General features: G+C 45.8%; 1 protein-coding gene across 2 annotated transcripts in view; it reads left to right on the plus strand.

The window, feature by feature from the left end:
- DHX40 (DEAH-box helicase 40) overlaps positions 1 to 22,329 on the plus strand; it is a 49,535-nt gene extending 27,206 nt beyond the window's left edge. For both annotated transcript variants that reach the window (XM_081941864.1, XM_081941865.1), the window contains exons 9-18: positions 3,858 to 3,944; positions 5,286 to 5,468; positions 6,851 to 6,931; positions 7,356 to 7,513; positions 15,612 to 15,726; positions 16,727 to 16,835; positions 18,259 to 18,353; positions 18,799 to 18,868; positions 19,456 to 19,684; positions 20,899 to 22,329. In XM_081941864.1, coding sequence (XP_081797990.1) covers positions 3,858 to 3,944; positions 5,286 to 5,468; positions 6,851 to 6,931; positions 7,356 to 7,513; positions 15,612 to 15,726; positions 16,727 to 16,835; positions 18,259 to 18,353; positions 18,799 to 18,868; positions 19,456 to 19,684; positions 20,899 to 21,038 — 1,267 coding nt within the window. In that variant the 3' untranslated portion in view covers positions 21,039 to 22,329. The remainder of the gene's footprint in view (positions 1 to 3,857; positions 3,945 to 5,285; positions 5,469 to 6,850; positions 6,932 to 7,355; positions 7,514 to 15,611; positions 15,727 to 16,726; positions 16,836 to 18,258; positions 18,354 to 18,798; positions 18,869 to 19,455; positions 19,685 to 20,898) is intronic.
- Positions 22,330 to 22,429: the final 100 nt, after the last annotated feature.

Consider the following 22,429-nt stretch of genomic DNA (forward strand, 5'->3'; position numbering starts at 1 on the left):
GTCACCCAGTTGGCTTTCATGCCTAAGGTGGGACTAGAACTCCCCATCTCCTGGTTACAATCCCAAAGTCACCCAGTTGGCTTTCATGCCTAAAGTGGGACTAGAACTCAGCATCTGTTGGTGGCTGGCCCAATGTCACCCAGTTGGCTTTCATGCCTAAGGTGGGACTAGAACTCCCCATCTCCTGGTTACAATCCCAAAGTCACCCAGTTGGCTTTAATGCCTAAGGTGGGACTAGAACTCACCATCTGTTGGTAGTTGTCCCAATGTCACCCAGTTGGCTTTCATGCCTAAGGTGGGACTAGAACTCACCATCTGTTGGTGGCTGGCCCAAAGTCACCCAGTTGGCTTTCATGCCTAAAGTGGGACTAGAACTCCCCATCTCCTGGTTACAATCCCAAAGTCACCCAGTTGGCTTTCATGGCTAAAGTGGGACTAGAACTCCCCATCTCCTGGTTACAATCCCAAAGTCACCCAGTTGGCTTTCATGCCTAAAGTGGGACTAGAACTCCCCATCTCCTGGTTACAATCCCAAAGTCACCCAGTTGGCTTTCATGCCTAAAGTGGGACTAGAACTCCCCATCTCCTGGTTACAATCCCAAAGTCACCCAGTTGGCTTTCATGCCTAAAGTGGGACTAGAACTCAGCATCTGTTGGTGGCTGGCCCAAAGTCACCCAGTTGGCTTTCATGCCTAAGGTGGGACTAGAACTCCCCATCTCCTGGTTACAATCCCAAAGTCACCCAGTTGGCTTTCATGCCTAAGGTGGGACTAGAACTCCCCATCTCCTGGTTACAATCCCAAAGTCACCCAGTTGGCTTTCATGCCTAAGGTGGGACTAGAACTCCCCATCTCCTGGTTACAATCCCAAAGTCACCCAGTTAGCTTTCATGCCTAAGGTGGGACTAGAACTCCCCATCTCCTGGTTACAATCCCAAAGTCACCCAGTTGGCTTTCATGCCTAAGGTGGGACTAGAACTCCCCATCTCCTGGTTACAATCCCAAAGTCACCCAGTTGGCTTTCATGCCTAAGGTGGGACTAGAACTCACCATCTGTTGGTGGCTGGCCCAATGTCACCCAGTTGGCTTTCATGCCTAAGGTGGGACTAGAACTCCCCATCTCCTGGTTACAATCCCAAAGTCACCCAGTTGGCTTTCATGCCTAAGGTGGGACTAGAACTCCCCATCTCCTGGTTACAATCCCAAAGTCACCCAGTTGGCTTTCATGCCTAAAGTGGGACTAGAACTCAGCATCTGTTGGTGGCTGGCCCAATGTCACCCAGTTGGCTTTCATGCCTAAGGTGGGACTAGAACTCCCCATCTCCTGGTTACAATCCCAAAGTCACCCAGTTGGCTTTCATGCCTAAGGTAGGACTAGAACTCAGCATCTGTTGGTGGCTGGCCCAAAGTCACCCAGTTGGCTTTCATGCCTAAGGTGGGACTAGAACTCCCCATCTCCTGGTTACAATCCCAAAGTCACCCAGTTGGCTTTCATGCCTAAGGTGGGACTAGAACTCACCATCTGTTGGTGGCTGGCCCAATGTCACCCAGTTGGCTTTCATGCCTAAGGTGGGACTAGAACTCCCCATCTCCTGGTTACAATCCCAAAGTCACCCAGTTGGCTTTCATGCCTAAAGTGGGACTAGAACTCCCCATCTCCTGGTTACAATCCCAAAGTCACCCAGTTGGCTTTCATGGCTAAAGTGGGACTAGAACTCCCCATCTCCTGGTTACAATCCCAAAGTCACCCAGTTGGCTTTCATGCCTAAGGTGGGACTAGAACTCCCCATCTCCTGGTTACAATCCCAAAGTCACCCAGTTGGCTTTCATGCCTAAGGTGGGACTAGAACTCCCCATCTCCTGGTTACAATCCCAAAGTCACCCAGTTGGCTTTCATGCCTAAGGTGGGACTAGAACTCCCCATCTCCTGGTTACAATCCCAAAGTCACCCAGTTGGCTTTCATGCCTAAGGTGGGACTAGAACTCCCCATCTCCTGGTTACAATCCCAAAGTCACCCAGTTGGCTTTCATGCCTAAGGTGGGACTAGAACTCACCATCTGTTGGTGGCTGGCCCAATGTCACCCAGTTGGCTTTCATGCCTAAGGTGGGACTAGAACTCCCCATCTCCTGGTTACAATCCCAAAGTCACCCAGTTGGCTTTCATGCCTAAAGTGGGACTAGAACTCAGCATCTGTTGGTGGCTGGCCCAATGTCACCCAGTTGGCTTTCATGCCTAAGGTGGGACTAGAACTCCCCATCTCCTGGTTACAATCCCAAAGTCACCCAGTTGGCTTTCATGCCTAAGGTAGGACTAGAACTCAGCATCTGTTGGTGGCTGGCCCAAAGTCACCCAGTTGGCTTTCATGCCTAAGGTGGGACTAGAACTCCCCATCTCCTGGTTACAATCCCAAAGTCACCCAGTTGGCTTTCATGCCTAAGGTGGGACTAGAACTCACCATCTGTTGGTGGCTGGCCCAATGTCACCCAGTTGGCTTTCATGCCTAAGGTGGGACTAGAACTCCCCATCTCCTGGTTACAATCCCAAAGTCACCCAGTTGGCTTTCATGCCTAAGGTGGGACTAGAACTCCCCATCTCCTGGTTACAATCCCAAAGTCACCCAGTTGGCTTTCATGCCTAAAGTGGGACTAGAACTCAGCATCTGTTGGTGGCTGGCCCAATGTCACCCAGTTGGCTTTCATGCCTAAGGTGGGACTAGAACTCCCCATCTCCTGGTTACAATCCCAAAGTCACCCAGTTGGCTTTCATGCCTAAGGTAGGACTAGAACTCAGCATCTGTTGGTGGCTGGCCCAAAGTCACCCAGTTGGCTTTCATGCCTAAGGTGGGACTAGAACTCCCCATCTCCTGGTTACAATCCCAAAGTCACCCAGTTGGCTTTCATGCCTAAAGTGGGACTAGAACTCAGCATCTGTTGGTGGCTGGCCCAATGTCACCCAGTTGGCTTTCATGCCTAAGGTGGGACTAGAACTCCCCATCTCCTGGTTACAATCCCAAAGTCACCCAGTTGGCTTTAATGCCTAAGGTGGGACTAGAACTCACCATCTGTTGGTAGTTGTCCCAATGTCACCCAGTTGGCTTTCATGCCTAAGGTGGGACTAGAACTCACCATCTGTTGGTGGCTGGCCCAAAGTCACCCAGTTGGCTTTCATGCCTAAGGTGGGACTAGAACTCACCATCTCCTGGTTACAATCCCAAAGTCACCCAGTTGGCTTTCATGCCTAAGGTGGGACTAGAACTCACCATCTGTTGGTGGCTGGCCCAATGTCACCCAGTTGGCTTTCATGCCTAAAGTGGGACTAGAACTCACCATCTGTTGGTAGCTGTCCCAATGTCACCCAGTTGGCTTTCATGCCTAAGGTGGGACTAGAACTCCCCATCTCCTGGTTACAATCCCAAAGTCACCCAGTTGGCTTTCATTCCTAAGGTGGGACTAGAACTCACCATCTGTTGGTGGCTGGCCCAATGTCACCCAGTTGGCTTTCATGCCTAAGGTGGGACTAGAACTCACCATCTGTTGGTGGCTGGCCCAATGTCACCCAGTTGGCTTTCATGCCTAAGGTGGGACTAGAACTCACCATCTGTTGGTGGCTGGCCCAATGTCACCCAGTTGGCTTTCATGCCTAAGGTGGGACTAGAACTCCCCATCTCTTGCTTTTCAAACAGGTTCATCAGTTTGACCTCCATCTAAAGAGACAAACCATTGTTTTTAATCAATGTTTTTTTGCCATTTCTTTTCTCATGCTTTTTCTATTTAAGATGCTTGACCTTTTCGTGTGAATTTAGGTTTGCCCCCAGTTTTGGTAAGACTTGTATTTCTGAATTCCTTTTTTTTTTCAGGTATGTGGTGGACAGTGGGTTTGTGAAGCAGCTAAACCACAACCCAAGAGTTGGCTTGGATGTGCTGGAGGTGGTGCCAATTTCGAAGTAAGTTTGAAATCTTGATCTAGCTTTGCATCCGTGTAACAGACCAGGGATTCTTCTCTATGGAGATTCTCAGTCATATCCAGGTCATGGTTGTCCCAAAGGTGCTTTTTTTCAAGAAGCAAGTGGACTTCCTTGTTTTTCTTTGAATCCCTTTCGCTTCTCCTCCAAGAAGCTTCTTCCGTTCTGACTAGATGGTGGGGAACGGAAGGATTTGTATTCCTTGAAGACAGCAAGTCATTTGCATCATTTTTAGAGAGTCATTGAGGCCACTTGAAGCTTCTTCAGCTCTGACCGGATGGTGAGGAAAGGAAGGATTTATACTCCTTGCAGACAGCTGGTCATTTGCATCCTTTTTAGAGAGTCAGTGAGGCCACTTGAAGCTTCTTCAGCTCTGACTGGATGGTGGGAAAAGGAAGGATTTATACTCCTTGCAGACAGCTGGTCATTTGCATTATTTTGGAGGGTTCTTGAAGCACTTGGAGGTTTCTCTGTGTTCTCAAGGTCACCTTGAGTAGTGCAAATGGCTGTGAAGCAGTGGTGGGTTCCGGGCGGTACGGCCCGGTACGGGCATACCAGTGGCAGCTGGGAGCAGCGGCCACCGTACCGGAACAGTGGCTTGTTGGGCCCACCCATGTTCCTTACCTGTTTTTAAGGCAACCAGGCCAATCGCGTATGCGTGTACAACGGGCGGCGCCTGCGTGACCCCCACCAAGCAGCTAGAGCATCGAAGGGCGGTGGTGTGTGCGTGCATGTGCAGCGTGCGTGTCCGAGGTGGACGGTCGGCCCCGTCGCAGCATACCTGTTGCGACGGGATTTGGAACCCACCTCTGGTGTGGAGCTTTCTTGGAACTGCTGAAAGGACCGTGTTGTGGACTGGCGATAGATGATGTCATATCCCTCCCCCTCTGTTGAGGGAGGGCTGCTCAGTTTTTGCCTAGATGGCCTCTTTGACCGCTCTTTCACACCAGACCCTGAGGGTTGCCTTGCGTCTTAAGGCCGGAGGTCCATGAGCCATGCGACATGTCAGAATGTTGGCTAATACAGGGGTGAGCAACTTGTGGCTCTGGAGCCGCATGTGGCTCTTTCATCCCTCTGCTGCAGCTCCCTGTTGCCAGTCAGCTCCACAATTGATAGGGCTTTTGGTTAGGATAGGTAGAGGAAAAAGGATGCCGTGCTAGGAGGAGACTCTATGGTGGGGGAAGCGGACTTCCGGTCAGCTCCAGAATTGAACAGAGGGGGCTTCCGGTTAGGACCTTTGTGGCTCTTCGAGTGTTTAAGGTTGCTGATCCCTGGGCTAATAAATAGCTGAGATTTTTCCTGTTTTCCATTTGCTCCCTCTAGGAGTGAGGCGGTGCAACGCGCAGGCCGAGCTGGCCGAACGGCATCTGGGAAATGCTTCCGGGTCTATAACAAGGAATTCTGGGAAGAGTGCATGCCGGAGCACATGGTTCCAGAGATCCAACGGACCAGTTTGACATCCGTGATGCTGACTTTGAAGTGCCTGGCCATCCACAATGTCATCAGGTAACCCTTGGGATGGATCTCCTCCTTCAAAATGCTGACCTTTCCCCAAAGCGAGCCTTGTTCCTATTGGCTCTCGGTGGTTCTTTCTGTGCCCAGCCTGTGAGATGGTTGTTGGGGAAGAGAAGGGGAAACTGTTATACAGGTTAGTCCTCGACTTACCATCACAACTGAGCCCAAAACTTCCATTGCTAAGTGAGATGGTTGTTAAGTGAGTTTTGTCCCAATTTGTCACCTTTCTTGCCATAGTTGTTAAGGGGATCACTGCAGTTCTTGCCATAGTTGTTAAGGGAAACACTGCTGTTGTTAGGAACACGGTTGTAGAGTGAATCTGGCTTCCCCGTTGACTTTGCTTGTTCAGAAGGTCGCAGAAGTTGATCACGTGACCCACGGACGCTGCAACCGTCATAAATAGGAACCAGTTGCCAAAAAGCGTCTGAGTCCTGATCCCATGACCACAGGGATGCTGCAGTGGTCGTAAGTGTGAAAAACGGTCAGTGCCATTGTAACTTCAGATAGTCACTAAATGAACGATTGTAAGCCGAGGACTACCTGTATTTGGAGGTTGTGTTTTTTTCAACCAGGAATTTTGCACAGCTGCCCCCAATAAAATTGTGATTTTATGGAGTTCGACATTGATTTTGTCAGCTCCACCAGGTCGACTGGGATCAACTCCACTCATTTTGCCGAATGTGGCTGTAATAACAGAATTTTACCACCTAATTGTGCCACAGCTACTGCTGCTTCTGCTCCTCCTCCTCTTCCTTGTCTAGTACTGATGATGTTACCTAGTTTGGTAATAAAATATCTGCAATAAAGCAACAAAGCTCAGAACACCAAGGACTCAACAATCCTCCTCCTCCTCCTCCTCCTCCTCCTCCTCCTCCTCCTCCTCCTCCTCCTCCTCCGTTTCTCTTCTAGCACTGATAATGAAAATTACAAGAAAGCAACAAAGCTTGGACAACACCAAGGATTCAAACGTCCTCCTCCTCCTCCTCCTCTTCTCCTCCTCCTCCTTCATTTCTCTTTTAACACTGATGATGTTACCTAGTTTGGTAATAAAATATCTGCAATAAAGCAACCAAGCTCAGAGAACAACAGGGACTCAACAGTCTTCCTCCTCTTCCACTTCCCCTTCTCTGGTTCTCTTCTAGCACTGATGATGTTACCTAGTTTGGTAATGAAACATCTGCAAGAAAACAATCAAGCTCACAGAACACCAAGGACCCTATAGTCCTCCTCCTCCTCCTGCCAGAATTAAGGAGGGGTATGCCTGAATCGCTTCCTAATTTTATTCGATTTCTCTGGATTTTAAAATTTTCAGTCCCTTTTAGGTAACAGTTCCTGCATATCTCTGTCACAGTTATCTTCTTTTCTTTTGACAGTTTTCCATATTTGGACCCTCCGGACGAGAAGCACATTCTAGTCGCCCTTAAGCAGCTCTATCAATGCGGAGCAATTGACAGGTAAACGTTATTATTTGTAGTGGAGACCTTTCAAAGAAATGCATCTTGATTGGCAAGCGTGGGGAAATCAAACTCAAAATCAAGGAAGTCTGGGCAGTTCAAATGAATGTAAAAGTTTATTGCAAGTTCATGCTGTCTACAAGAATCTGAACTACTAACAGTCAAAGCAAATTGGCGGGAGATAAAGAATGAACGGAATTCAAGGTAGATCTCTTGTGAGTTCAAAGGGACTGATGAGACTGATGACATATTTGACCCCTCCGTCGGGCTCAGCCAGGTCATCTCCTACATCGATAAGCTTAATGGGATATCCCGAGTCACACTGGGCTAATCTTCCCTAGGTGATAGTCGAATATCTTGTGTGAGCCAGTTAATTGAAGAATATAATCCTTCACGAATCTTCTCTCCCATCCTCAAATGGTAGGCAAGGTCACGTGACCAAACTGGGCCAGCTCATGGTTTGGCTTCCTCTGCCTCCTAACTTGTCCTGCGCCGTCCTCAAGGCTGCCTCTCTGGGCTGTGATGACTTGCTGCTCCCCATTGCGGCCATGTTGTCCGTGGAGAAGGTCTTCATTCATCCAGGTGAGAGCTGGTGGGATTGGGGGATGGCGGCAATGGCAGGTTGTTGCTCTGTCAAGACCCACATTTTGCCCTGGTGTGGTATGGTTGTAACTTCATTAGTCACCACCATGCATGTTCTGTGGGAAGAGGTAGTCATGAAACCAGACTTCTAGGAAAGCATATTTCTTATACCTGGCTTCCTGGAAAGCAGAGATCAAGAATGAAGCTTCCAGGAAAGCAAGGTCTAAAACGAAGGTCCTTGGAAAGCAGAGGTCTAGAACGAAGCTTCCAGGAAAGCAAGGTCTAGAACGAAGGTCCTTGGAAAGCAGAGGTCTAGAATGAAGGTCCTTGGAAAGCAGAGGTCTAGAATGAAGCTTCCAGGAAAGCAAGGTCTAGAACGAAGCTCCTGGGAAAGCAAGGTCTAGAATGAAGATCCTGGGAAAGCAGAGATCTAGAACAAAGCTTCTGGGACAGCAGAGATCTAGAATGAAGCTTCCGGGAAAAGAAAAGGTCTAGAATGAAGCTTCCGGGAAAGCAAAGGTCTAGAACTAAGCTTCTGGGACACCAGAGATCTAGAATGAGGCTTCCAGGAAAGCAAGGTCTAGAACTAAGCTCCCGGGAAATGCAGAGATCTAGAACCAAGCTTCTGGGAAAGCAGGTATTGTACCTAGGGCTAGGCTTCCAGGAAATTGGAGATCTAGGATCAGGCATCCAGTGGCGTAGCGTGGGGGGTGCAGGGCGGGCCGGCCGCACCAGGCGCAACATCTGGGGGGGCGCCCTGACTCGCCCTGCGCCGCCCTTTGCCGGACTGTGGCCGTCTCTTTCCTCCCGAGGAGGAGCTCGAAGGGCAGCGGGAAAAGGCTCGACTGAAGGGAAGCAGGTGCCGCGGGGGTGGGAGGCGCACCGGGGGCTTCGGGAAGGCGCCGGCTTCCCGGGGCGCTCCAGGCGGAGCCGAAGGAGAGCGGCGCTGCGCTGCGCTCCGTCTGCCCGCCGCTGCAACGCCACCGCGTCCTCCCGCTCCGCCTGGAGCGCCCCGGGAAGCCGGCGCCTTCCCGAAGCCCCCGGTGCGCCTCCCACCCCCGCGGCACCTGCTTCCCTTCAGTCGAGCCTTTTCCCGCTGCCCTTCGAGCTCCTCCTCGGGAGGAAGGCAGGAGGCCAGCATGGAGAGCCTCACTTGACTGATGCCGACCCAGGGGCAGCTGCAGTCGGGCCACCCTCGCTTTAGGGGGCGCAAATTACTTGCCTTGCCCCGGGTGCTGACAACCCACGCTACGCCACTGCAGGCATCCAAGAAAATGAAGATCTAGGACCAAACATCTAAGAAAAGGGAGCTCTAGAACCAGGTGCCTGGGAAAGCGGAGATCTAGAAAGTCTTTTTAAGTCACCGACTCCAGTTGCAAATGAGTGAACACCGCAGAATGCATGTGGTGATGGAGAAGCAGAAAAGATTCACCAAAAAGTTAACAAGAGTTGAAATTCTAAAAAGGGCAAGAGATGATGGATAGATATAGAATATTTTTTTAACATGGCGGTTATTTTAATAAGTGTTAGAAAAAAGAAGTAGAAAGTAGAAATTGGGAAAAGGGTATTATGTATACTGAAACATATTATAATTACTACCGTATGTATACACAAATGCTAGCTGAAGTTGAAAAATTATAATTATGTATATTTCAATGGTGGTATCATGATCAGAATTGTATGCAAAGTATATTGACTCAGATAATTACACTGTTCACCAAGTGCTTACGGATGTTAAAGGAAAAAAAATCATAAATAAAATTTTATATACCTATATTTATATCTATATCTATCTATCTATCTATCTATCTATCTATCTATCTATCTATCTATCTATCTATCTATATCTATATGTCTGTCTGTCTATCTATCTATCTATCTATCTATCTATCTATCTATCTATCTAATCTATATATCTATATCTATATCTACCTATCTCTATCTCTATCTATCTCTCTATCTATCTATATCTATGTCTGTCTGTCTGTCTGTCTGTCTATCTATCTATCTATCTATCTATCTATCTATCTATCTATCTATCTATATCTATATCATCTATATCTATATGTCTGTCTGTCTGTCTGTCTGTCTATCTATATCTATCTATCTATCTATCTATCTATCTATCTATCTATCTATCTATATCTATATGTCTGTCTGTCTATCTATCTATCTATCTATCTATCTATCTATCTATCTATCTATCTAATCTATATATCTATATCTATATCTACCTATCTCTATCTCTATCTATCTCTCTATCTATCTATATCTATGTCTGTCTGTCTGTCTGTCTGTCTATCTATCTATCTATCTATCTATCTATCTATCTATATCTATATCATCTATATCTATATGTCTGTCTGTCTGTCTGTCTGTCTATCTATATCTATCTATCTATCTATCTATCTATCTATCTATCTATCTATCTATCTATCTATCTATCATCTATCTATCTAATCTATATATCTATATCTATATCTACCTATCTCTATCTCTATCTATCTCTCTATCTATCTATATCTATGTCTGTCTATCTATCTATCTATCTATCTATCTATCTATCTATCTATCTATCTAATCTAATCTAATCTATCTAATCTATATATCTATATCTACCTATCTCTATCTCTATCTATCTCTCTATCTATCTATATCTATGTCTGTCTATCTATCTATCTATCTATCTATCTATCTATCTATCTATCTATCTATCTAATCTATCTAATCTATATATCTATATCTACCTATCTCTATCTCTATCTATCTCTCTATCTATCTATATCTATGTCTGTCTATCTATCTATCTATCTATCTATCTATCTATCTATCTATCTATCTATCTATCTATCTATCTAATCTAATCTAATCTATCTAATCTATATATCTATATCTACCTATCTCTATCTCTATCTATCTCTCTATCTATCTATATCTATGTCTGTCTATCTATCTATCTATCTATCTATCTATCTATCTATCTATCTATCTAATCTATCTAATCTATATATCTATATCTACCTATCTCTATCTCTATCTATCTCTCTATCTATCTATATCTATGTCTGTCTATCTATCTATCTATCTATCTATCTATCTATCTATCTATCTATCTATCTATCTATCTATCTATCTAATCTATATATCTATATCTATATCTACCTATCTCTATCTCTATCTATCTATCTCTCTATCTATCTATATCTATGTCTGTCTATCTATCGGTTCGGCTCCTACCTTTCTGACCGGACGCAGCGTGTGTTGACAGGAGAAGAGAGGTCGACCCTACGCCCCCTTACTTGTGGGGTGCCACAGGGGTCGGTCCTCTCACCACTCCTGTTCAACACATATATGAAGCCGCTGGGTGAGATCATCCGTGGTTTCGGGGTGGGATACCATCTGTACGCTGATGATACTCAGCTGTACTTTTCCACCCCGAACCACCCCAACGAGGCCATCGAAGTGATGTCCCGGTGTGTGGAAGCCGTACGGATCTGGATGGATGACAACCGACTCAAGCTCAACCCTTCCAAGACGGAGTGGCTGTGGGTACCAGCCCCCCGGTTCAGCCAATTAATCCCATCATTGGCCATTGGGGGCATTCATCTTGCCCCCGTGGAGCGGGCGTGCAATTTGGGCGTCCTCCTGGATGCCCGGCTGTCCATGGATGACCATGTGACAGCCGTGGCAAGGGGGGCGTTCCACCAGGTTCGCCTGGTGCGCCAATTGCGCCCCCTACTGGACCGGGATGCCTTACGCACAGTCACTCATGCGCTGGTGACGTCTCGCTTGGACTACTGTAACGCTCTCTACATGGGGCTTCCCTTGAAATGCACCCGGAGGCTGCAGTTGGTCCAGAACGCAGCCGCGCGGGTGATTATGGGGAGTACTAGGTACTCCCATGTGACACCGTTCCTGCGCGAGCTGCACTGGCTTCCTGTGGTCTATCGGGTGCGTTTCAAGGTTTTGATAACTATCTTTAAAGCGCTCCATGGCTTAGGACCTAGTTACTTGCGGGATCGTATTCTGCCCCATACATCCCTGCGACCAATTCGCTCGCACAGAGAGGGGCTCCTCCAGGTGCCGTCCGCTAGACAATGTCGTGGGGCAGCGCCTAGGAGTAGAGCCTTCTCTGTGGCGGGCCCAGCCCTGTGGAATGACCTCCCTCCGGATATTAGGAATACCTCTGACCTCCGCTCCTTCCGTATTAAGCTTAAGACCCACCTATTCCAAGCAGCTGGCCTGGCTCAACTCTGATCTAACCATATCGCTCCTGACGGGTTTTTAACTGGGTATTTTAATTATATTTAATTTCTAGGGGTTTTAAATACTGTATTTTAATTGTTTTATCAATCGACCTCCTCCTTGTGTATGTTTCAGTGTATGTCTTTGTTATATGTTTGTTTTGTTTACATATTTATTTCGTATGTTTCGTTGTACGCCACCCCGAGTCCTTCGGGAGAGGGTGCGGCTAAGAAATAAATATATTATTATTATTATTATCTATCTATCTATCTATCTATCTATCTATCTATCTATCTATCTATCTATCTAATCTATCTAATCTATATATCTATATCTACCTATCTCTATATCTATCTCTCTATCTATCTATCTATATCTATGTCTGTCTATCTATCTATCTATCTATCTATCTATCTATCTATCTATCTATCTATCTATATCTATATCTATATGTCTGTCTGTCTGTCTGTCTGCCTACCTACCTACCTACCTACCTACCTACCTACCTACCTACCTACCTACCTATCTATATCTACCTATCTATCTATCTACCTACCTATCTATCTATCTATCTATCTATCTATCTATCTATCTATCTATATTTGTTTTTGTAGATTTTCATGGGTGTAGGTATGCTGGTCTTGTTGTATTCTGGTCTTTTCCCATGTAAGATTGAGATTGTCTTGGCAACCCGAATACAACATTGTCCAAAGATGAAGGTCTTAGTAACCTGTTAATTTATGACCTCTTTTATTTCTCTGGCCAAAATATATGGATGGTCCTGTGATGCTTTGAGCAGAACAATTATCATTTATCATCACTTATTTTGCATTAGCTGATAACTGGGAATTGAAGTCCATAAGCCTTAAAGTGACCAAGGTTGAGCAACTCTGGTCTAACTTATGACTGAGCAGTCATTAGTCCTCCAGGAAAGTGATGTGAGGCCAGGAGTGGCTAAAAGATAGAGCCGTTCTTAGAGTGGCAACTCCACTGCTCTTGTTTTCACATTCAGTGGTTTGGGAGGTTAATTGGGGATATATCCATGGGGATCATAGCCACAGAATGTTTCTGTTCCTAGTGAGCTGTATTTCTTTTGTCCTCAAAAATGATATGAAGTAGAAAATGCCAAACAGCAAAGTTTTCTGGAATAGTTGTCTTTGGCAGCAAAAAGTCACTGCTGGACAGATTTGTGGCTTGGAAAATTTTGTGCTGTGAATGTCCTTTATTTTTCCCTCTAACCTTGATGAAGTTTTATAAAGCGAAAGAATCTTGTTGTTTTTTTAAAAAAAGTGGCCATTAAGTTGGAGTTAGGAGATTCACTGCTCCTCTGGAAAATGTGAAGACAGTTTTTAAACAGATTTGTTAAACTTCTGCAAGGTTTAATGCTTTTGTTTTGTCCCTTAAACCTGCTTCGGGGGGGGGGGGGGATTAAAACCAAAAACGTTAAGCTCGATCCAATCTAGGGATTCCTTACTATCCAAGAAAGGATATTTTATTTTTAAATGGTATTTATTTATTTTTATTTATTTATTATCAGTTTGTTTTCTTGTTTATCCGTGGTCATTTTTCCAACACCCAATTTCATCAATACTCTTCCTATGGAAGGAAGAGACGAAGGAAGGAAGGAGGGAGGGAAGGAAGGAAGGAGGGAGGGGAAGAGAGAGAAAGAAAGAAAAAGGAAGGAAGAGGGAAGGAAGGAAGGAAGGGGAAAAGAGAGAAAGAACGAAAAAGGAAGGAAGGAAGAAAAGAGGGATGGAGGGAAGAAAGGGTGAAAGAGAGAGAGAGAGAAAACGAAAAAAGGAAGGAAGGAAAAAAAGAGGCAGGGAGGGTAGGAAACAAGGGAGAAAGAGAGAGAGAGAGAGAGAGAAAGAAAAAAAAGAATGAAGAAGGAAGGAAGAGGGAGGGAAGGCAGGAAGGAGGGGGGAAGAGAAAGAAAGAAAAAGGAAGGAAGTGGGAGGGAAGGAAGGAGAAAAGAGAGAGAAAGAAAGAAAAAGGAAGGAAGAAAAGAGGGATAGAGGGAAGGAAGGGGAAAGAGAGAGAGAAAAAGAAAAAAGGAAGGAAAAAAGAGGCAGGGAGGGTAGGAAACAAGGGAGAAAGAAAGAGAGAGAGAAAGAAAGAAAAAAAAGAGAAGAAGGAAGGAAGAGGGAGGGAAGGCAGGAAGGAGGGGGGAAGAGAGAGAAAGAAAGAAAAAGGAAGGAAGAAAAGAGGGATAGAGGGAAGGAAGGGGAAAGAGAGAGAGAAAAAGAAAAAAGGAAGGAAAAAAAGAGGCAGGGAGGGTAGGAAACAAGGGAGAAAGAGAGAGAGAGAGAGAGAGAAAGAAAAAAAGAAAGAAGAAGGAAGGAAGAGGGAGGGAAGGCAGGAAGGAGGGGGGAAGAGAGAAAGAAAGAAAAAGGAAGTGGGAGGGAAGGAAGGAGAAAAGAGAGAGAAAGAAAAAAGGAAGGAAGGAAAAAGAGGAATGGAGGGAAGTAAGAGGGAAAGAGAGAAAAAAGAAAAAAGGAAGGAAGGAAGAAAAGAGGCAGGGAGGGTAGGAAGGGAGGGGGAAAGAGGGAGAGAGAGAAAGAAAGAAAAAAAAGAAAGGAGGAAGGAAGGAGGGAGGGAGATCCCCCCTGTCCAAAAAAACCACCTTAAATATGTTAGTATAAAATTGGTGTCACTGCATCTACAAACGGGCTCTGTTGCACCACAATGACGGAGAGAATCTGGGGGGAAAAGGACTGCAAACAGGTTTTCTAAATATATACCATGTTGTGATGAGGAATTTGAAAAGGTTGAGATTCAGTTTAGAAACATCTTTTAGTGTGTGTGGGCAGATCTCACACTCTCTGAAGCACTTTCACCAATCAAATCAACATTGGCCTTTTGGAAGATCTGATTTTGAGGTCCAGATCAGGGGTTCCCAATGCCTGGTCCGTGGCCCAACCCTAGGCATGCTACCAACCAAACAAGCAAAGCCCCATCCACGGGATGCAGGCAGCACAAAAAACCACACCCCTTCGGGTCCACGGAAAAACTCTCCATGGAACCGGTCTCCGGTACCCAAAAGGTTGCCGGTCACTCTTCTAGATAACATCCATTATTGTTGTTGTGGCTCGCTGGCGGCCAGCAGAGCTGGGGACAGACTCAGAGGAGGTTGGGGAGGAACCTGGACCAGTCCTGGAGTCTGGGGAAGGCTCTGATGAGGGCTCTGTATCGGAGGCAGAGATGGGGCCAGAGCCGTCTGACAGTTATCAGCTGCCTTCGGAGTCGGACATCAGTGAGGCAGAACAACAGCTGGAGCCTGTTCCCAGTGTGCGCATGCGCAGAGTTGCCAGACGAAGGGAACAGCTAAAGAACAGGGGTGGACTTGGGAGTAAGGCCCCAGGTGGATGCTGAATGGCCCCTCCCAGAAGGAATAAAAGAGGAGCGAAAGGGGAGTGGAGTTTGCAGGAGACAGTTCGTTGGTTTAATTAGTGTGAAGATTTGTTCGTGACTCTTAGAGGCTCTTTGCCAAGTATTTTCTGGTACAGCTTTTCATTTGGAAGATATCGGCCTGGCCAACTTTCCAAGCCTGATAAGGTCTGTGGTTGTAAATTTACCCCTGAAAGACTGTTTGTCGGGAATTTGCTGGATATGAATGAGAGGAATTCACATGAGCTTAATAAAAAGGGGTTTTGTCGGGACAAGGAGCCTGCTTCGTGGTTTTGTGAAGCCTAGCGCAGAACAATTGTTCAAGTGGCTAAGTCCTTAAGTGGTATTATCTGTAGAAAGTTCATCAAAAAAGCTGGCAGTCAGTCCAGTGTTTCTTGAATGGCGGTGAGTTTGCTTTTCGAAGGACAAAAGAAAAAAATGATTCCAATATTTCCATATTTCTTAGGGGCTGCACAGAAGCAGAAGGAAGCTGAGCTACGGCACCAACAGCTCTCTCTACAAATGGGAGGAAGCAATGACTTCACCACTCTCCTGAATATCTTTGAGCAATGCAAAGCAAGGTAGCCGGATCGTCTTCAGTGAATAAGGAATATTCAGGGAATATTTAGCCCTGGGAAGACGCTCAAGGCTGTTTGGCAGCAAGATTTTTGTCTGAAATGGTGTAGGGTTTCCTGCCTAGGCAGGGGGTTAGACTAGAAGACCTCCAAGGTCCCTTCCAAATCTGCTATTGTATTATTAAGATCCTGTAAATGTCTAGAGCAGGGGTGTCCAACCTTAGGAACTTTGAGATCGGTAGACTTCAACTCCCAGAATTCCTCAGCCAACATGGCTGGGAGTTGAATTCTGGGAGTTGTTGTGGCCCGCCAGCGGAGCTGGTAGCAGATTCGGGCAGTGTGGTGGTTGGGGAGGAACATGGGCCAGTCCTAGAATCTGGGGAAGGCTCTGATGAGGGCTCCGTGTCAGAGGCAGAGAGGGGGCCAGAGCCGTATGCCAGTTATCAGCTGCCTTCGGAGTCAGACATCAGTGAGGCAGAAGAACAGCTGCAGTCTGTTCCCGATGTGTGTATGCATAGAGCTGCCAGGGGAAGGGAACAGCTAAGGAACAAGGGCCGACTCGGGAGTAAAGGTACAGATCGATGGTGAATGGCGCTTCCCATAGGGAATAAAGAGGAGCGAAAGGGGAGTGGAGTTTGCAGGAGACAATTAGTTCGCTTAATTAGTTGCCAGACAAAGGTAACAGCTAAAGAACAAGGGTTGACTTAGGAGTAAGGCCACAGGTCAGGGGTGGTGGGTTCCTAGCAGCGTTGGTACTGGCTTGCTTCGCACGCATGCTTCGATTTTAACCTTTTAAAAACATTCATATTTAATTTGAGAGTTTTTAATTTGAGATGTTTGATATATTGGTTTGGCAGCTGCTCGGTCTTCCCCACTGCACCTTGTCTAAAACGGCCTGCTCCTCCTGGGCTTAGGGCTACAGCAAAATGCAACCTATGCATTTTCTACCAGGCGGGGAACAGTATAATTTTACTTCTTTTGCTGTCTTCTTGATGCTCTTCTCCAGCGAGTCTCCTTCTGTTTGGTGTCAAGAAAATTGGGTCCACTGGAGAGCTGTGAAGCTGGCATTCAGCGTAGAAAGACAGCTCCGGGAAATCGTCAACAGGCTGAAACAGGTAAAACAAAGCTTGCCAATGGATGTTGCGTCATTTCTTGCTTGCTTTGATCTTCTATCAATCGGAGACCATCTCAAGCTGTTGGGAGGTTTATCTGTCCATCTGTTCCTTCTAAAATCAACTGAGGTCATCCATCAATCTGCGTTTGTCTGCCTACCTATCATCTAGCTAGCTATTATCTCTCTCTCTCTCACTCACTTTCTCTCTCACTCTCTCCCCTCTATCTATCTATCATCTATCTATCATCTATCTATCATCTATCTATCTATCCCCACCTATCATCTATCTATCTATCTATCTATCTATCTATCTATCTATCTATCTATCTATCTATCTATCTATCTATCTATCTTTACCCATCTATCTATATCTATCTGTCTGTCTGTCTGTCTGTCTGTCTGTCTGTCTGTCTGTCTGTCTGTCTGTCTGTCTATCATTTCTATCGATCTATCTCCATACACTATATACATACATAACTTTAATCTTTTGAGATCTCCCTCAATCTGTCATCCTCCGTGTTCCTGAGATCGTCTATGTATCCATTGGCTCTTGTCTGTTTTATTATCCACCACCATCCATTTAACAGTAGATAGTCCTCAGTGTGCAGCCATTGGAAGTTACAACAGAACTGAAAAAAAAAGACTTATCACCAGTCCTCGTCCTTATGACTGTTGCTGCCTCCCCATGGTCAAGTGATCAGAATCCAGGTGCTTGGCAACTGGCGTGGATTTATGATGGTTGTAGCGTCCCCGGGTCATGTGAATGCCATTTGCAGCTTTCCCAGCTGGCTGCCAACAAGCAATGGGGGAAGTCGGATCCACTTAACAACTGCATGTTTCACTAAACAACTGCAATGATACATTTAGTAACCGGACAAAAATTGTTAATTCAGATGTAACTCACTTAACAGCTGCCTTGCTTGACCTTAGAAATTCTGGTCCCAATTCTGATCATAATTGGGGTTGAGGATTACCTATAATATATTTTTTAATGTCCATAGTAAAGAATGTACTAAAATTAAAATAATCGTCATGATTTTTATAAAATTGCATTCAAAAAAGCAAAAGGCCAATGTCAACTCCTAAAGTTGCCATGGTGAGGATAGGGGGCATATTTTCGGGTAGAGTCGAATCGTAGATTACCACAGCAGACTTGGGAGGGGTGCACCTCATTGGGGAATGTGATTTATGACACAGACTGAGGGGAGGGAAGGAACGGGTAAAGTTCAGCTATAACTCAAACAAAGCTTAGACCTGACTACAAAAAAATCTTGCCTGTGATGCTCCTAATAAATGACTAATTTTCTTTTGAAATTTGGCTTGAGACAGTTAGTGCATTTTTTTGGAAACCTGACTGCCTAAACAAAACAGTTTTCTTTAACCCCAATAAAAAGAATATTTCTCTGTGTGATTTTGTTCTCCAGCTGCCAGACTTCCTAAAGGAAGACTTTGACGGTTCCCGGAATGAGATCCTTAGGAGGTGTCTCTGCGCAGGTTATTTTGCCAACGTGGCCCGGAGGTAAGGCCTTTCATTCGGTGAGGGATGGAGGGGAATGAAATCAGCATGCAGCCTTTGGGGTCGTGATTTTTGTTGCAGAGTTGCAAGGAGCTTTTGTGATTTCTCCTAACTGGAGAATTTTAGGAAACATCCTGGCATTGGGGCAAAGCAAATTCATCTTCCTCCCCTTTTCATCATCATCTCCTTTTAATGACCCCATAATCCCTTCTGGGGTGGAGCCTGGGAAACTGAATGGAGCTAGCAGTGTGTTTACTGGCCGGATGCCGTACCTGTCACCAGGGCGGAGTTTTGTTCAGCAGATATATTCTCATTGTGCCCACAGAGAGAAATACCTGCCACTAACTAGGATTGAACTCACAGCCTCCTGATTATGAGGCGAGAGCTCCACCTCTAGGCCAATGCAACACTTCCCTCTTCCTCCCCTTTTCTTCGGCTTTAATTCCAGGTCCTCAGGGAAGTCTTTTCGCACCATGGACGGACACGGCAGCGTGGCCTGTATTCATCCATCATCTGCTGTAAGTTGCCTCTTCGGGAACCTTTGCATTTCTGTATCAGGGTTCCAAATAGCATCCAAAAGTAAATCAGAGTCCAAGGCAAATTATTGCTCAAAGTTCCAATTTATTAAGAATTTATTACAGTAGCATAATAGAAAGTGTAGCAGGCCAAAGATCCAAAATAAAAGATGGCTGCAGGCCTGACATTCTGACCTTCTCGAGTTTGTAGTTCAGTTGCTCAGGGTTTGAGCTGGGGGCTTAGAGTAGACCACTGGTATCATTCTGCAACCAGATATTGCGATGTCATTGGTTCTTCTAATGCAGGATTGGGAAACGATGGTCCCTTTTATGACTTGTGGACTTCAACTCCCAGAATTCCTGAGCCAGCATGGGAAATCTGGGAGTTGAAGTCCACAAGTCATAAAGGGACCATTGTTCCCCAATTCTGTTCTACTAGGAACATTCCTGTTCCGGGGTCTCCAAGTGGGTTGGTCCACAGAAGAAGGAAACCCTTTCAGATGTTTGTCGGGGGCTGGGCTAGAAGACCTCCAAGGTCCCCTCCCACCCTATTGTTCTGTGTTCTACCTATATCCCTGGACCATTTTTAGCTCTATGATCAGGAAGACCAGCTGGACTGGATCCTCTTCCACGACGTTGTGGTGACCTCCAAGATTTACTTAAGGACGGTGTGTCCAATTCGCTACACCTGGGTGCAGGATCTCCTTCCTCGGCTTCACCAGATCGACGCTTATGAGTTGAGCAGCATGGCCCGGGAGAACGTGACAGAGGAGGAAATGGCTAATTGGAAAAGGAAGGAAGACCTCAAAAGACAGAACGGTGAGCTTCAAAGTGGTGGGATGTTCAGAAGGTAATCCATGTCTAGGTTAAGTGATGAGAGAGGAGGTGTCAGACCTGCCCCGACTTGGTCCCTTAGCTAAGAAAGACCCTCGACTCCATTTGAAGTGAAAGGTATATTTCTACTAAAAGCCAAGTGGATTGTTGTAATAGCAAAGCCAGAACTGAAGTTCGCGTGCTGAAGTTTGCCGGTTAACTTTTCCCATCCGGTTCCTGGTCCCTTGTCGTCCAATTATATTTGAATAAATTGTTTTGGGAAGGTCTTTTTAACGGCCGGCAGGCTGGTCGGTGAGTTGTTGCATTCCATTCCCAGAGCATTGATCTTGAGATGGTGTCTCTGGAAGGTACAATGACTTGGTACCCTTCTTCCCCACTCCTGTCCATCTTCCTCCCGTGTACATGGCAGACTGACAGCTAGCAAATGCGAAGTTTAAGCCGAGGATGGCGGCTCTAACAGGAGGAGACAGCGGATGGTTCGCTCTCACAGAGAGGGACTCCTCCGGGTGCCGTCTGCCAAACAATGCCGGCGGGCGACGCCCAGGAGTAGGGCCTTCTCTGTGATGGGCCCGACCCTCTGGAACGACCTCCCCCCTGACATTAGAATCATTACTGATCTCCGCTCCTTCCGTAAGAAACTCAAGACCCACCTGTTCCAATTAGCTGGCCTGACCCAATCGCAATCATGATCTAATCCCTCGACTCTCCTGGCTGGTTATTTTAAATTTTGGGGTATTTTAATTTGGTTTTAATCACTAATTAATTTTTGCACTATTGTACAGACTTGTGTTTAATTTGTTTTTGTGGGGTTTTGTAATTGTTGTATATAATGTTTTTTACTCTGTCTGTACACCGCCCCGAGTCCCCTTGAGAGAGGGAGCGGTTGACAAATCCAATAAATGAAATGAATGAAATGAATTTTAAGAGTGGAAAGTTCTGTTTGCGAACTATAAAAGACTCTGTGCCAAGTGTTGGAAACCAGTTATCTGGCAGCTCGCCAAGTGAGATAAGGTTCGTGTTGATAAATATTCCTTTGAAAGACAAGCCTTGCTGACTGTGAATGAAAGGAATCCACAGTCGTACAAATAAAAGAGGTTTTGCAAGGACACAGACTCTGCTTCATGCTTGTTAAGGAAGCCTAGGTCAGAACAGACGGGAGTTCTCCTTCATCATTTTGAACTCTGGTCTTTTGTCTTCAGAAAAGGCACCAGGTGAACCTGCCAGGAAGATGGAGAAGCGGAACGACGAAGAGTCGATCAGAGATGCTCGCGCTCGGTACCTGGAGAGGAAGCAGCAAAGAATGCAAGGATCCAGCAATTCTGCTAAGGACTCCAGCTAGGACATTCAACACGGCGGCCACTGCTATCAATCTGGTTCCTATTGGGATCGTTCGCATTTTGGACAAGAGTGTTTATGGTGGTCCTAACTGGGAGGAAAAGTCGAAGATCCAGGACCTTCTGGTCTTGAACTTCAACTTTTGATTCTTCAAAAGTTTGAAGATTCACTTTATCCCTTTAGGAGAATAAATACGATCTGGTATATAATGACTGTCAGTTGTTATTGGGCACATTGAGAATATATCTGCTGAACAAAACTCCGCCCTGGCAACAGGAAGGGCATCTGGCCATTAAAACACTCTGCTTGCTCCATTCTTCATCCCGCAAGGGATTATGGGGTTGTTAAAATGAAGATGATATAATGATAATCAGTGAGAATGATGCAGCGTTGAGGGATGTAGGGGTTAGTCGGAGCTTGTGAGAATTTCTGCATTCTTACTGAGGCCATCGTCCCTTCCGGGATCCATTTTAGGGATCAGTATTACATCTTACACTCTAGATTGGTTGCTAAGAGGTTGTTTGGACTGCATTGGTGCCAAACACCAGGGTATCAATAAAGGAGAGTATTTGTAGCTCTGGGTTGAAAGGAGGGACCCTTGGTGCTCTCTGAGCTTGGTTGTTTTCTTGCAGACGTTTCATTACCCAACTAGGTAACATCATCAGTGCTAGTAAGGAGTGCTGTTTGCTGTCAGTTTATATTCTGGCATCTTGCCTGTTTGTGTGGGTGGGGGCGGTCTTCGAGATTCTTGGGTTGGCCTGTTCACTTGAGTCAAGAAGCTGTCAAAGAGGCATCAGCAAACTCCTTACTAGCACTGATGATGTTACCTAGTGGGGTAATGAAACGTCTACAAGAAAACAAACAAGCTCAGAGAGTACCAAGGACCTCTCAAACCCCAGTGTTTCTGAAGTCATGTCTGAACTATAGGTAGTCTCGAGTTACGACCATAATGGAACCCACCCATCATGGTCATAATTGTGACCATCGTAAATCAGGACCGATTTTATGATCATTTTTATGGCGGTCATTGACCCAATTTTTGCCCAAAACTGTAAATTTGGTCAAAACCATCCTAAAACGCAGGTATATGACATCAAAATATTGCAAATAGCCAAAATGTGACATATTGCTGGGCGCCTGAATTATGACCACATGACAGCAGAGGGCACAGCTGTCAGAACTTCGAATCAGGGTTGCAAATATACCCATGGAGTTTTGTTATAACTTCAAATGGTCACTAAGCAAATGGTCATACAGGGAACTATCTGTAGAAATCGAAATTACCGTATTTTTCAGCGTATAAGACGCACCTTTTTCCCCCAAAAAAGAGGGTGAAAATCTGGGTGTGTCTTATATACTGAATATAGCATTTTTGGCCTCCTGAAACACCTCTCC

Source organism: Natrix helvetica (genome assembly GCF_964273705.1).
Source record: "Natrix helvetica genome assembly, chromosome: 2".
NCBI lineage: Eukaryota > Metazoa > Chordata > Lepidosauria > Squamata > Natricidae > Natrix > Natrix helvetica.